At 30.8% G+C, this 16,482-nt stretch overlaps 1 protein-coding gene across 21 annotated transcripts in view; it reads left to right on the top strand.

Moving 5' to 3' along the window:
* LOC141554693 (neurexin-1-like) overlaps nucleotides 1-16,482 on the top strand; it is a 980,690-nt gene that overhangs the window by 146,015 nt on the left and 818,193 nt on the right. For 11 of the 21 annotated variants that reach the window (XM_074286898.1, XM_074286888.1, XM_074286892.1 and 8 more), the window contains exons 4-5: nucleotides 3,317-3,346; nucleotides 4,149-4,160. The exons of 3 other annotated variants lie outside the window; for them this stretch is intronic. In XM_074286898.1, the coding sequence (XP_074142999.1) occupies nucleotides 3,317-3,346; nucleotides 4,149-4,160 (42 nt within the window). Of the gene's footprint in view, nucleotides 1-335; nucleotides 433-3,316; nucleotides 3,348-4,148; nucleotides 4,161-16,482 lie in introns of those variants that run through there. 7 more of the 21 variants (XM_074286903.1, XM_074286889.1, XM_074286885.1 and 4 more) reach the window with 2 other exon arrangements.

The raw sequence follows: 16,482 nt of genomic DNA, 5'->3' as shown, positions 1-16,482 counted from the left end.
CAGAACACTTGTTTCCTTTCATTTCAGATGCATTACATTCTGGCCTTACTACTTTCTAAACTCCACCGCTAAGATTCTATATTTAGTAGAATTAACTATCATGTAAAAACCTGGCACACTTGACTGTCATGTTCTGTATGGAAAAAATGGTACAAAGTATTTCTTTAGTTTTTAGGAGAAAGTAACTCTTGCATCCACACACATAATGCATGTTCCATTAATTATTTTTATATGTCCAAGACACATTCTTTTGTTTCTGTTTGGAATATCAAGCATTCTATCATTTGGGGTCCAGTGATTTAGAATTAAATCATTTGGTTTATAAAATACCACAGCATAAGATGGAGAATGATAAGGGAACCATGTCTAGATTTCAAAACAACCAGTGGGCCAATGGACATTAAAGCCTATTGCACAGAGACCTGAAAGTTGGTAAGTAAAATTGTAAGATTTTTTTTGTGTTACATTATATACACCTCTAAAGTATTACTTGTTACAAATCTGTTGTCATGAGAGTCTGTCAGGTTTTCTACTGCATATAATAATTTTAGGGAATTGGACTTTTGTAAGGTGTTCTTTGGTTGGAACATTTGGATGCAAATGCCAATCTCCCCACATTCCCTGATATCACCTTAACTTTGAACTTATTAAAAATCTAGCAAAAACTTGGTCCAAGTGCCCTCAAATAAATATCAAAATATCCCAATGTAAATAATAAAATTGGCAAGAAAATAATGGGTGCCATAAAACTGTAGACTGAAGGACCCCTTAGTTATACATTGGAATGAATATATCGTTATCTTTGACATATACAATGTAGCAAAATACATTATATTGCACAATTATTCAAAGTATTGTTAAATAATAGGAACTGACATGCATTTTCTTTTCCATGTAGCATAACAAGCTCTTGAGAAAGACAAAGCTTTCTGTCATTTAAATTTCTAGGTTTAGATGTTAGGTATTAAATAATTAAATGATAATACTTATTAGAGGCTTATAATCTAATTCCAAATCATATTTATAGCCATTATATGTCATACCATGATTACTGAGCTACTGAATATTGCTACTATGTCACTTAATATGTAACAAACAATTAAAAATTAACACCTTTCCTGAAACTACCTCTAGCTATGACTTCCATTTTTCTTTAGAACTACTGTTGGATTCTTTTTTATATGGGACCCTGCATTTATGATATGTTTTGAATATAATAAGTTTTCCACTCAGTTGGTTAATTGAGCACAAAAGTGGCCAAAGAAAACTATCAACAAGCATTTATTAAGAGCTTATCATGTACCTGGTGGTGAACTAAAAGCAAGGGAAAACTATCTTGTGCAATTCTTCTTTGTTGCTTAACAATTTTTACAATATGCTCCAAAAATTGTCATCCTGAACTTTGGAATGGATTTTCCATTAATTTAGTTACAAACATTAATTTAAAAAAAAGTTTTGATGATTTTTCCAATGTTGGCTTACTTTGCAATTGTGTTAAGTACAATTATTTCAAGCATCATTTCCACTTGCTTATCTGTAATTTAAAATTTTCTTTATCTTTATTTCTGAATAATATATCTTTCTATGTCTATTACATTAAATACAAGTAATAGTAATTTTATGTTATATTTAGGAAGTCAGGGCTGGAGATAATATTGATTTGACCAACTAAATAAAATATATGTAAACTTTATAGATTAGTCCTATTAACCAAAAATTAAAATGACATCAATAAACATGAAATTTAAAAAGTAAAATGTAAGTTAACAAAATATAGTTTATCTGATCAGACAGTATTCTAAAAGTATGATTCCTGACCATCGCTATTGGCTACAATGATAGCTACACTATTTTATTTCCATGTGTAAAGAAGCTAGACACATCAGCATATAATCTTTTTAATCTACTCCTTTTTTCTGCTCTGTTATAAAATACAACAAAATTACAATGAATGTGTTCTGTTCCAGGAGACATTAAGTTGTTTTATTATATCATTTACATATTGTTACATACATAATGATTATATTACACTTTTTTGTTTGCTTACAGTGCAATGTATATCAGTACAATTTTGTGAAAATGCCACTGTTCCTTTTATTATCAACACAGATTAGGGGTACAGTTCCTATAAATCAAAACTACTCATATCTATGTATCATTAAAAATATGGTACAAATACAACACATGAATCTTATCAAGTAGTCATTTAGACTTAAGTGAAATTTAGCTTCTTGAAATTCACTAAATTTCCAAAATATAAAAATAGATTGATAATTAGTCTTTGTTAAAAATTTTGAGAATTCTTTTAATTAAAATCAAAATGTATCATTGGATGGTTTTTTTGGGAATGATTTGGGACAAATGAAAGTAAGGGAGAAATGCATTAGGGTCTCTCCATTGGCCATAAACAACCATTCAATTTAAACTTCCTCAATAGAAGGGACAATTATCTTCAGGCAAATTTAAATTTTAGATATGAGAATTAGAAATTATTCATATATAAAGATGGAACTTATTGGCATTTTCAAAAATATGTATTAACTTTCTTTGTTGAAATTATATCTTCTGGTCTCTGCATGTTATTTGCTTTATAAACATTTAAACTTCAAATGAAATAAAATTCTAAATACCTCCCCACTACTACACCTGAGAAATTTGGTCAAGCCTGCTGAAAATTGTTCTAGTGGTTCTCTAAAGCATGTCCTCATTAGAAAATTGAGTTTGCATTGCATGCTTAGTACCTTTTCAGTATTAGAATAAATAAATGTACATATGTCAGATAAGTAAGGAAACTTCCCTTGCATTATCATTTCAATGTGACTAAGAATTTGTTCATTTAATTATAAAATGCTCATTTTTGATGAGGGGAAAAAGATCAGACCCAGCCCATATTTCAGGTTACATTCCTTTGGGTTTTATCATTTTAAACAAAAGTTTAATCAGAGAAAAATGGCTAGCCCTAATGGGGCAGTGTTCAATAAAAACAGACTCAACTAAGTGCGCAAAGAAGAAAAGGAATGTTAAGGGATTGGTTGGACTCAAAATCATTCTCTTAATGTATTTCCTTGTTCCAAATAATACATAGAGACAATTCATGGTGGTGCATCTGCCAGTGTTTTGAGTTGTGGTTCTCTAATTCTCAGCTCCAAAGCATTCCAAATTATACTTGAAGGAATGCTTTTTGATTTGCCTTTGTGATACAGACATATCTCATAGGAAACAAGATGTCTGTCACTGAACATTTTTGTCACTGTGACAACCTCGTCTTCCCATGCTCCCTTGTTCATTGCTGACTGTGCTCTTGTTTTCCTTCAAGGTCTGGCGCACCTGATGATGGGCGACCAAGGTATGGGCTCTGTTCCTTTTCCACTCTGCTTTCATTGTTTCTTCTTATTCTGTAGCTGCTTTGAATCCATCACTGCAGAATGATGGGCAAATGCTTGCAAATTCTCTGGCTGCTAATTAAATACATTATTTCAGTCACATTTTTGTGTTGTTCTTTTTTTTTTTTTTTTTTGCTTCCCTCCTTTTATCCCCTTTCCCTCCCACTGTTTGCCCCTTAAGTTTTCATTTTCTTTTGTTCCTTGCAATATAATAACTGCAAAGAAATGAAACATGAAAAATATGATTGAGATAGTCTATAAATGCATATATGAATAAAGCTGTAAGTAATGATATTAAAGATATTTGAGAGCTTTTCATAATTACCATGTGAAAATAGATATCCATTGTATCCTATTGGAGCCATTGAGGAGTCCATTGGTATTAATGCATGGCTGGTTGAGAATATGCAGATAGCATCTATTCCTGGTTACTGGAATGCTGATAGTATAGTTTTTTTTCCATCAGAGAATCAATGATTTTCCTGTTCTTCAATCACTTTATATCTCTCATCTGTGTCATCCTTTTAAAGCAAGCATGGGGACACTCAAGTTTCTCTGCATGTACATGTCTAAAGGAAATGAACAAAATTTTCCCTGTGACACTGTGTGCATCTCCATTGTCTTCAAACACTTATTTATACTTTCTTGTCTCTTTTAATTTTCAGATATTAGTGCATTTACATAATTCTTATTGTTGTTTCTCTCCTCTATATTCTCTTTGTCTGGAAATCCTTTCTTCATGGAACCATTTCATCAAATCCATAGGTAAAAGTAAAGGTATTACATTATTTTCTTTCTTTTTATTGCCATCTGTATAATTTAGAATATGTGTAATCAATGCAAATGTATATAGTCCTTTTAACACTGGTAATATGCCCTGTGAGGTAGGTATATTTGTGCTTTATTATTTCATGAATATAAGGTAAGGAACAAACATCTATCAAAATATTTCACATCTATTCTGAGTTTTAGTGGGGTTTTGTTGTTATTGTTTAGTTTGGTTTTATTTTTTAAAAGGTACAAATAAGGTGGTAATATTATCTGAAGCTGACATAAAACACATGTACAAGGTTCAGCCACAATTTCAGGTATGAGTTTTCTGTTATCTGTTTATAAAAACTCAAATATTCAGTGTAGCCAACATAAGCATGTCATGTTCAAAGAATACAGCTGGGGAGAACATCTGTCCAAGTCATTCTGCATCTGGATGTAAGTGAAAGCATGTATAGCACTGACTTTAAGAGGTCTCTGCTACAGTCCCACCCTTTTTTGTCTATGAGGTTTCCCCCATTCATATTAGTTTCATATTTATTTCAAAGAACAGTCAGTGTAAGAAACAGAGGAGAAGCAGGAGGAGGAGGAGGATCAGACAGCCAAAAAAAGTATGGTTTTTCTTTTGTATTTATTGTTGGTATAAGCACAAATCACCCAGGTATACTTCACTGCATCCTTTGGTAAGTCTTTATGTGTACTTTTGGAGAGCGTTGGCATAAAACTGCTGAATATTTTTATTTTTTTAAAGCATGTGATTTTATATTTCATTTAGTAAATGTAGTGATTATTTATATATTTACATTAAGAAATAGAACATGTGGGATGTAGCACTGTTAGATTATTTGCAACTAAACAAATGTCTTAAAGAGGTTTTTAGTTTTGGATTTTTTTTAAATAACGATGTAGAAACTGCCTCAATGATTATGACCTTAGTATTCAATCTTTTAAAATTGTTTTTCTTAAAGGAAATATGTTTTGATTTTTTTTAATCTTAACACTGTAAATCTTATGAAAACACCCAGTTGGTAATCATTATATATATGCCACCTCAAAATGAAGCATGCTTCTTGAAATCAGACCTGAAAACTGCAATATATATATATATATATATATATATATATATATATATATATATATATATATATAATACCTGACATTAAGGGCTGAAATGTGAAAATTCAAATTGACAGAATAATATTGTATTAAGTGCTACATACCAATAAAAGGAGACCCTGCCTGCATTTTTATAGTTTGTGTTTTGGTCAACTCTAATCTAGTATAATTTAATTTGGGCAAAACTGTTGAAAGTCAACATAATTACCTTAATTTATTTGTCATGCTCGACTAATGGTGCAGCCTTTGACCAGGAGATGTCACTTGTTTTAGAGGTTCTATTTTTCATGTACAATGCTTTCTAGAAAACTATGTTTTATGTGTGAATCACATCATACTGCTTTGAAGTGAATGGTTTTTGAAATATTCCCTGGCAAAGTACTTGAATGGTATGTGTATTTAAACACTAAGATAAATTTCATTTTATATTGTATTTATATTATTTGGTTGTGTGATTTTCCCCAAGGAATATATGCTCATAAATTATGTTGCATATGTGCATTTATAGATCTGTGCATCTTTGTCTCTATGTTTGCATACTTAAAATTTTACATATATATGTATATATGTGTGTGTTTATATATACACACATACACATATATATGTACATACATAGACATGTAGATATATACACATAAATCTTGGAAGAAAATTAAGAAGTTTAAAAGAATTTTATTTTTAAAAATCATTTTATAAAACAGTTGATCTATTAACTTAATGGGCAATCTAATGGAAATTTGGCATCTGTAGCATTTTACCTTTTAATTATATGATCATTTGTGTTCTGTTTTTATCATTTCAGTTGTGTATTTTATTGATTTTATTTATGTGGCCATGACAATCATCAAAATAGTCATTTTCACTACATCTAGCATAAGAAATTCCTTTAGTAGAATGAATGATATACTGGAAGACAAAAATGGATATAATGGATGAGAGAATACCAGACTCTTTTCATGCTTCTTACTTTGAGAAGAGTCCTTTTGGAGTTGGTATGAATTGTGAAATAAATTATATTATGTGAGATGAGGTTATGAATTTTTTATCAAACAATCTCATGTTTATTAAAATAAAACACTGCACCATAATCCCAACATTCATCCATTTCTAAATTCAGTACAATTATTTTAGTGCTTCTTCTTTGAGAAATGCTCTGGTTTTCCCATGAGGAAATAAAAGGATGAATAGGGCATCATTTTTTCCTTCATGCTACTTTTAGTCAACTAGAAAGGCATGTGGACAATCCCCTGTATTATAAGAATATATATGATGAATTCCTTGCAAAATATAAAAAGAACTATGAGAATTCTAAGGAGGGGTAAGTCATATAAATTGATGTTCCTCTTTGAAGATTCCCTCTGCTTTGCATTGTAGGTATGTTTTGGGTCTGTTATTAAGTATGAGTGAAGTGAAAATAGTAGTGCTTGACACTGTAACTATGAGAATCAGTTGATACATAGTAATAGTGAAAACCTTAGATTATCTCTGTATTTCTCTTCTGTTTTTCTTTCTATTTTCCCTGTACCATTAGCAAAACTAGCTAGCAGCATGGACCATCAAGTGAATATTTGAGTATTTAAGGAGGTTACTGTTGATTTTAGTCTAGAGACAGTCAGTAGTCATTCTAAAAATCAAAATAAAGCAAGAAAACAATATTTTTGTATCATCTTAATCATCATTCTCATTTCCATCATCAACATCGTCATCCTATTTTTTTCTTAATCTTTGATGGTTTCAGGGGTGAAGATTTTTATTTCAGGATTATATATCTCCTACTAAAATTTATGATTATCATGACCAGCCCTGTTAGATGCTGGCAGAAACACAATGAATCAACTGTAAGCATCTTCACTTCTGGCCCAGTGTTTTCAACTGGTTACTATGTTTCCAAAGCTTCGGGGTAAAGCCTCTGGATTTTATTTGGGCTACTTGTAAGTAGGAATATGACATCCTTTTCAGGATGTTTGGAGATGACTATCACTGGGTTATAACATCACGTGGAACAACAGAAGAGAAATGTGAACCTAGAGCCATTTTTTACCTCCACAGTTTGTATATGATATCAGTGATATTTTATTTGTTTCTAAAGGCAACACATTGATCAGTGATATTTATAGGTCCGTGGATAATGAGAATATTGCTAACCAAGGTACTAAAGTCATTGGTTCACTCTTAGGTTAGCTATCCTATCTCTCTATCAATCATTTTTCTCTAACTATTTCTATCCATCTACTATTCTACCATCTTACAATATCTTACAATATATCCTTATATTATCTGTTTTAACTTGTTTTTTTCTCAAATAATTGCTTGATCCTGTAATTAATTTTTAAAGACGATTTGATAGATTGTTTGATTAATATGTAATATGTAATTTTGAGAACAATTTTTTATACCTGGCCTTTGCTACAATGAGTAATAAGGCAGCAAGCAGCCATTATTTTGTTATTTTAGTGTAGAAGCTTATATTACTAGATCTTGATCTCCCTCTTCCCATATTTCCTTTACTCTGATCTCCTAAATCAGAATTCCAGAACTAACCATGCTACTAAATTAATTATGAGAGCTATAAGAGGAAAGGGCTGGGGAATGGAATTAAACTGTAAAAATCTGTACCTGGAAGTTATTATAATGTCCAACTGTCTCATTTTATAAATCAGAAAATTGATAACTGGGAGGTTTAGTGATTTTACTGGACAGGAGAAAGCTATTAACTTTTAGAATAAGCAACTAATCTCAGCTCTTCTCTGTTCCAGTTGGTGCCAATTCCATTGTGCTACATTGCCTGACTATGGTTCTCAAAGCATGAAAACTCACCAAATAGAGAAAATGTTGAATTGAATATTTCCCTCTTCATCCTTGGTGATCACTCTCTCAGATTCCTTTCCCAATACTATTATAATTTTCCTTAGTGTCTGGCTGAGGCATCCTATCAATACAACCCTAATGTGCCTTTATAAATGCGTAGCAATGAATGAAGAAAATATTATCAATGATCTTTTAATGTATTTAAGTCCTTTTTGGAATTTTTCTAATGTATCATATTGTCCAAATGGTAAATAGTCATATTAGATCTTTCTATTGCTTTTTCTGTCAGTATAACCATTCAAAGAAACATCAAATTAATTGCGGTTTCAGCCAATGAGTTTATAAAGGTATTCTAAATTTAATATTGACATGTTCTATGTATTTATAATAATATTTTGGCCTCCTTCACAAATTAAGTTCTATTTACAAATACCCTTAATTTAAATTAGCATAGAAGGTAAATGCCTTATTTCAGAATCTGAGTTCATCACATATTTACACTTGTTTTCCCTTGTATGTTTGAGGTCGTTTTCCACTTTTATAAAGTATTTTTTTCTTGAGCCTTTCAAATGACTATTTGAGTTTGATAACTTTAAAGAAACATATTGCTAGAAGAATATGAAAACAGTTGTAATGCTAAACATGTTAAATGGTTCATATTTCTTAAAGAATTATTTAAAACATTATTTTAAATTTCCAATAGAATTAATGAAAAAAGTTAGTTATATGAAACATACTAGCTAATTGACTAACACTTAATATACTTTAGAAAATTTCTATAACAATAAAATCATTCCAGGAATAGTTGAATAACTGAAATGATAGTTTGAGATTATTCTAGCCCATTAATTCACAATTTCCCAAGGTGTCATATATTTTTAAAGTTTTTTTTTTAAAATGACATAATTATAACTAATATGCTTTATAATTCTCCCCAAACCACTTTGGTATGGATAATAATTTTGAGAAAGATTAACTGTGTATATATATATATATATATATATATATATATATATATATATATATATATATATATATATATATATATATATATATATATATATATATATATATATTTTCCATTCTTGCCTTCACTGACAGAAAATTTTTATACATTTCTCATTGTTCATTGTGTTACTAAGTTGTAATTTCTAGCTTCTTCAATCTTGCATCTCAATCACATGTTGACCTTTCACTTAGCAAAATTGTGATGTATGTTCCTTGCCTCTCTAGCATTTACTCTATTTTATATTGTATCTGAATGTATAATTAATTCATTTTTGATACAGTTATTCTTCCTTGCCTTTTCTATAGATGCATTCTGAAATTATATCTCCTTATTTAAGATCATAATACTTCTGGATACTTGATACTTCTCAAAATAATTATATACTGATCTAATAGACTATTGAAATATGCATGTTGATGTGTGAGCAAACAATTTCTTTTATTCCATATTTTGATATATAGCTTGTTTTAATGTATGCTACAAACTACTACCATAGAGCTAAGAGTAAGTGAAATATCCACTTAAATAATTGTACAATAAATATGTTCAACATCAAAAAGGATATTTTGATCATGACATGAATTCTTGTATTGTAATGTTCATTTTATCATAGCATCTTTTTGTTAAATATGTTTTAATTCTGACTACAACCATGATGTTACCTGAGTTTTTTTTTTCTTTTTACTTCTTTGTCATATCTTCTATCTTGTTCAATTATATTCAGCACTAATAAAAATTCTAATTCATTTTTATCACTAAACTATTAGTTCTTTTAGGATATAGAGAAGCCACACAGTGTCTTTGTTAGCATTATTGGCATCATTGATCAAGTAAATGAGCATTTCATTGGAATTTGAGTAGATGCTTTTTTCCCCCCCAGAGTAAAGGGCAAATTGGACTTGCCATTTAGTGATTGTTTAAAGGATTGTGATAGCTCAAAATGCCTAACTGAAATACTTACAAATACTTTAAGAGCAAGGTACTTTACATTATTTGAGGTTGTTTTATAATGAATGGAATAAGTGATTCCTTCTCAAGGGAAAAAAAAACACATATTTTTACTTAGCTGCATAAATACAAAACAAAAAATTTCAGAATTAATATTTGGAGGACATTGCAATGGAAATAGAAGTGATTCTGGAGTCAGTAGACCTAGTTTCTAATTCTTCCTTTTTTATTTACTATTCATTATAACTTTGGCAGTTACTTGTTTTTTCTCTGTACATTTTCTTTATCTTTAAAATTAGAGACTGTTGATGAAATGGACTTTAGGATATTCTTGATCTCAATATATAATATATATGATCCTACACATCTTAATTCTGAAAAATGGCTTACTATCCACTCTGCCATAATGCCTTTCTTTTGAATTCTTAGTGATTATTAGTTCAACTCTTTGGAAAGCAGTATTAACTATACCTTGTATGGTGTAAGGATGAAGTAGTAGACTTCTGTGTGAAAGTAATGCAGCTTCCAGTATTATAAACATCATATTCCATGTATGATAGGAACACCAGACCTTATAATTAAAAAATAGATAGTTGATGCAATTGCCTTAGATTATCTTGTTTGAGAATGGATATTACTCATTATCACAGGGAGGCTTATGCCTAGAAGTTGATCATCTTTATATAAACATAACTTCCTTTCAGTAGAGATATCTGATCCTGAATCATCACCCACAAGCAAACTTTAGGGGCTTTACTCTAATTATGCAATGATTACAAAAGGGAATGAAATGAGCTAGTGGCAAAGTAAAATTTAACTAGTTATTAATTCTAAGTTCAATGGCAGAGGTAATGGCACTAATACAAACACTTTCCCAGGTTATCATCTTCAATCATTCCCAGATTTTCAATTAAAAATAGCAATGCTACTTATTTTAAGCTTTAATTTTCAAATAACACAGGTAAATTTATCTCCTTTTGATAAACCAAAACACTATAAGGATAATTCTATGTGCCACTACTTGAAAGACAATTAACGCCTAAGTCCAAAAAAAGCCTTAATTAAAATAATGCTAATTGATTTTACCTCAAAATTAGAAGTAACATTAAAAACATTTTATTAAAATCTCATGAATCTCATGCTTTTTAAACTGATAGACTGAATGATATTTCATAACACTCAGAAGAAGATAACTATTGCTAGAGAATATTTGGCAAATTATGTAATAAAAACTGATTTCACCTGTTGAAAATTTTTTGAATATTTCCAAACTTTTTTCTGGTCATTTGTCTTCTAATTAGTAATTATATGAGACAGATTTATATCAATCCTGAAAGAAATCAAAGATTCCTTAGATGAAATAAATGCTGGTAATTTAAAAGTTTTATATTCATCCTTTGCAACCTGAGCTCTATTTTCATTTGTTTTGCTTTTATTGTTTTATAATTTGAAATGCAGTGGAATTCTCATTTGGGAAAAACATTTTTGGTAAGTTGTAACTATCTCACAGATGACTTTATCATGTAGATGTGGTTGATCCCAACCCAAAATAATGGAAAAAGGACCTTCTATGTCTAAGGGAAAGGTGAATTCCATTTTTCTCCCAATATTACCAATTATGGTAACAATGGTTTTTTTTTTGTTGTTTTGTTTTTTAATGACCTTATATGACTTTTCTTTGGGTTATACTTTGCAGGTTATTTTACATTTACTATAATTTAATGTAAATGTGGCCTGGAAGAAGTTTGGCAATAGATATCCTTTAAAATGCATGTTATTAATATCTTTTTTCAAAGAAAAGATATTGTCTTTAGTCCAATTGATGCTATGTGAATATGGGAACAGTTTTTGTATGACCAAAAACTTATAAGCAGCTTTATGCCACAGTTTTTTTAGGTAATTGATATTAAATGATTTGCCTAGGATCATATGACTAGTAAATATCTGAAATTTAATATAAACTCAGATACTCCTGACTGCAGAGTCAGTACCTCTCCACTATACCATCTAGCTGCCTCTTTAGTATAACTAAACTTTACATATAGATCTTCTTACAGTGTATGACAGAAGGAAATTTCTGTGAATGAGTGAAGAGATTTCTTACTCTGTAATCATTTAGTGTCTTTTACGATTCACATAAAAATGAAATGGGTTCATTCTATCTCACACCTTAAAATTTCAGGTAGGATCCTAAGAATATTTGACTTCTATCTATCCAAGTATAAATTTATCTTCTACAACAATGCAATTAGTCAAATAATACCCAAACAGATTGAGCTCTCTCCTAACCCTAAGACTTCATGACTGAGAACTATGGTTGATTCTTGGAAAAATCTGGGATGATAAATTCCATTGCTTAGGGACTATTTCTCTGATAAAAGTGTGTCTTTTTACATGGGCTTTTGAAAAAGGAGAAAAGGGCAATTACCCTATTTAATCTTATTTTGAAATTCTGAAAATCACACAAAAAGTTGTGCTTTTTGGGACTATGAATATTATACTTTCTGAAAAACCATAACTTTACAAAATGAATGTGTTTGACTTCCTGGATATTAAATAGTGATAAGAAAATCAATAATTGTTCATATTTTCAGGAAATGTTTTTGAATATCCAGATGATTTAAACTCATTTTCAACTTTGTTTCTAAAAGTAAATCTAATACAAGACAGCTTGCTATTTTTTTCTAGTTCTACTCTAGTTTTCCAATATGTTATGAAAGAGCTATGCCAAATATGTCTCAGCAAAACAATCACAATGAAAATTTTGTCTTCTGGAATAGTTAGAGCTCACTTTTGAGCTAAGTAAAGAAAAGTAGCTGCCATGGTCACAGAGTGCTCCAGTAAGACTCACCTGTATTAGTATAAATGTTGAAGTGTTTTTGTTGTGTTTTCAATGGGAAAAAGTTTAATTTTCTTCCCCACACTTCTCAACATTTTGATCAGGTTGAAGATAGAGTGAAAGAATTAAGACAATTAAGTGTTTAAAATATTTTATTGTGTTTATTCAGGGATTCCGGACAAATGAGGATTTTTTTCTCTAAAGTTACCAACTTATTGTCATAGGTATCTAAAATTTTTGATTTTGAGAATGGATTTCCTTACCTCATCTGGCAGGAAGTGTAATAACCACTTATTAGCCTTATCACATGACTTATTGGCTGAAGAGTTTTGCTTCTCTTCTGAACTGAGATAGTATACCCTATTTTAGCCATCAAAGTAGCCAACCTCTTCTAGAGGCTTACCTGACTTAATATTTCTAGAGTTAGTGTTAATACCTATTCCACTTTACTCATTATTGCAGCTCACATGGTCCAAAGTCAAGTTTTCCATCAGCCTCAGTTTCAGTCTCCCCAGTAGCAACAATTACAAGCATGTCACCATATATAGCTTTCTCCATTCCATGAATTGTGTGTCCACTTCTTGAGAAAGTGTTTATGTTAAACTGTTAATTCAGGAGCAGGATATGGATCAAAGCAGTCAACATGAAATGGCCAAGTTAATTCATATTTTATTTAAATAACTTTATATTAAGTTCATATAATGAATGTTTCATTAATGGGCAATGACTCATTGAATGAAAAAATGACACATATACCAATCAGGATGTGACCATAGATTCTAGAACTCTTAGAAGATCTATATAACATAATTTAATTTTTTATATATATAATGATGAGATTTTATCATACTGTTGACATAAGGACTTTAGTTGCATTCCTATCAATGATTTTAGATATAGATTGATTTTTCTACACTGATCTATGCTATGGATTGTTAGAATGTTTGTTTGGGGTTAGGTTTTTACCGTGGAATGGAGGGGAAAGGATTGAATTGCAAGCACCAGAGCTCTATCCTAAGTTCCTAACTTTTTAAAAAACTGTATTTAGGGGCAGTTGGATGCTACAATGTATAGGGCTCTAGTTCTGGAGTCAAGAGGACTTGAGTTCAACTCCAGCTTTAAACACTTAATAATCATTAGGTATGGGGAAGCTATCAGGGCAGTGGATAGAATACCAGCCCTGAAGTCAGGAGGATCTGAGTTCAATTCTGGTCTCAGACACTTAACACTTCCTACCTGTATGATCCCCAGGCAAGTCACTTAACCCCAATTGCCTCAGCAAAAAGTAAAAAAAAAAATTTACTAAGTATGTGATTCTGGGCAACCCCAATTACCTTTAAAAAGTATATTTAATGAAACTATTAATTATATTTGATGAAACTCTACAAAAGGATGTGTTATGGTAAAGAAACCTTGATAGGAATGAAGTTCCTCCCTCAAATCCAATTTAATATAACAGACATGAGTGATATAATGTCATGAAAAAAAGAAAGGAGAAAAAACTAAGCAATGTTTCATTCCATAAGTTAGTCATTCAACAAAGATTCATTTAGTGTTCATTATGATTCAGGCATTTTTGCTAAATTCCAGGGATATGGAGAAAGATAAAAATTGTTCCTGATCTCAAGAAGCTTACATTGTAATGTGTGAGAAAACATGAAAGGTACTATGTACATAGAAGACATATAAAGGAGAAACATAAGTCTCAAAGGGAAGGCATTAACATGGAGGGCAAAGTTTGATTGGAATACAATTTATTAAAGCAGGCCACTGTATAATAAATCTTGAAAGATGGTATTGAAGTAAAACTGATGAAGTCTTCAAATGCCAAACAAATGAGCTATATTTTATTCCAGAGATAAGTGAGGTACACTGGATCATCCTGAGAAAGAGAGTGACATAAGCAATTCTGTAGTTTAGGAATATCTAATAACTGTGACGTAGATAGATTGGAGAAGGCAGAAATTTGAGACAACATAATGAGCTATTGCAAATCTATGTGAGAGATGATAAGGGCCTGAACTAGAGTGGTGGCTATACAAATTAAGACAAGAGAATAGAGATGGCAAAGATTTTGGAGTTAGAATTTATCTCTCATAGAATAATATAATATGAAAGAGGTAAGGGAGACAGTAAAATGAAGTAATAAATATGAATGACTGGAAGAATAATGATGTCCTTAAGAGAAATAGGGAACTTAAGAAGGAAATGTAGAGGCGAGTGAGACGAAGAAAATGAGTTCTGTTATACTATGCACTGATTTTAATCTGTATAATATCCAATTAAACCTTTCTGTTATAAAAAAAATTATAATTTTACTTTTCCAAATAAATGTAAAGCTTGTTTATAACATTGACTTTTGTAAGACTATGTGTTCCAAACTTTTCTTCCTCACTCTCTTTTCTCCCCCCTCCTTGAGCTATCAAGCAATCGGATAAAGGTTAAATATGTGAATTCTTTTAAATATATTTCCGTATTTGTCATGTTGTGTGAGAAAAAAGTGGACAAAAGAAGAAAAGGGGGGAAAACATGAAAAAGAAAAAGTAAACAAAAAAAGTGAAAGTACTATGCTTCAATTCATATTCAATCTCCTTAGTTTTCTCTCTGGAAGTGGATGGCATTTTCCATTCTGTCTATTGGATCAATTAGATTTTTTTTTTCAGTAGGCAATAGGTAATATGGAACCTGGAGCTCAGAAGATAGATGAATTAGACATGTAAGTCTAGGAGGCACCATATAGAGAGATGAGTTAAACCCATGCATAAATAAAAAGAAAAAGGACAAGGACGAAACTTTGAAGTAAAATTCAAAAGGGCAAGACATAGAAGATGAGCTAATAAAGGAGAATGAAAAGAGTTATAAAGTAGGAAGACAATCAGAAGACATCCCACTTGTGAAAATTCCCACCGGAAAAAAAAAAGATAGAATGTCAGCTAAGAAATAATGACTAACAATATTTAATGCTTCATTCAGACAGATAATAAACATGAAGACTGAAAAGAAGTTATCTGAGTTTGTAATTAAGAGATTGTTGTAACTTTAAAGAGAGCATTAATGAAATTAACCTGAATAAAAAAGTTGAGAAATGATTCACATGAGTGGAAATAGATGCAATGGGGTGGATATCTAGGTTATTATCTCAGAAAGCAAAATATGTTATTGTCTGTCCTTCATTCTCAAAGAGGAACTTGGCATCAAGAAGATGATATCATGACTTGCGAGTGGATTGGGTTTAAGTGAAGGAGACTTGTGCAGAGTCACCAACCACATTCTCTCCTCTGGAACTGCCTGAGTACAATGGAAAGATTTAGATCTGGACAAATAGAGATGATCTTCCCAGTCTCAATTTGTCCCAGACAATGGTCATTAATGATTGAGGCTAGATAAGCAATAAGGCAAAGAGTGACCTCTTTTTCCTAATCAAAAAAAAAATCACTCTGAAAGGGGAAGAACTTTGGGGGTTCTGGCCAAAACAAACAATTGTAATTTATACTCACTCTTAACTATCAAAACCCAAAAAATGATCAAGTGAGGCTTGGACTAGGACCTTTTATGGTTAATCAATGAGAGTCAAAATGATTTGAGTTTAAGGCATAGTTGTTAAAAAG

The sequence above is a fragment of the Sminthopsis crassicaudata genome, chromosome 2 (assembly GCF_048593235.1).
Source record: "Sminthopsis crassicaudata isolate SCR6 chromosome 2, ASM4859323v1, whole genome shotgun sequence".
NCBI lineage: Eukaryota > Metazoa > Chordata > Mammalia > Dasyuromorphia > Dasyuridae > Sminthopsis > Sminthopsis crassicaudata.
Note: the sequence above shows the minus strand (reverse complement) of the source record. Positions and strands in the feature narration are given on the sequence as shown.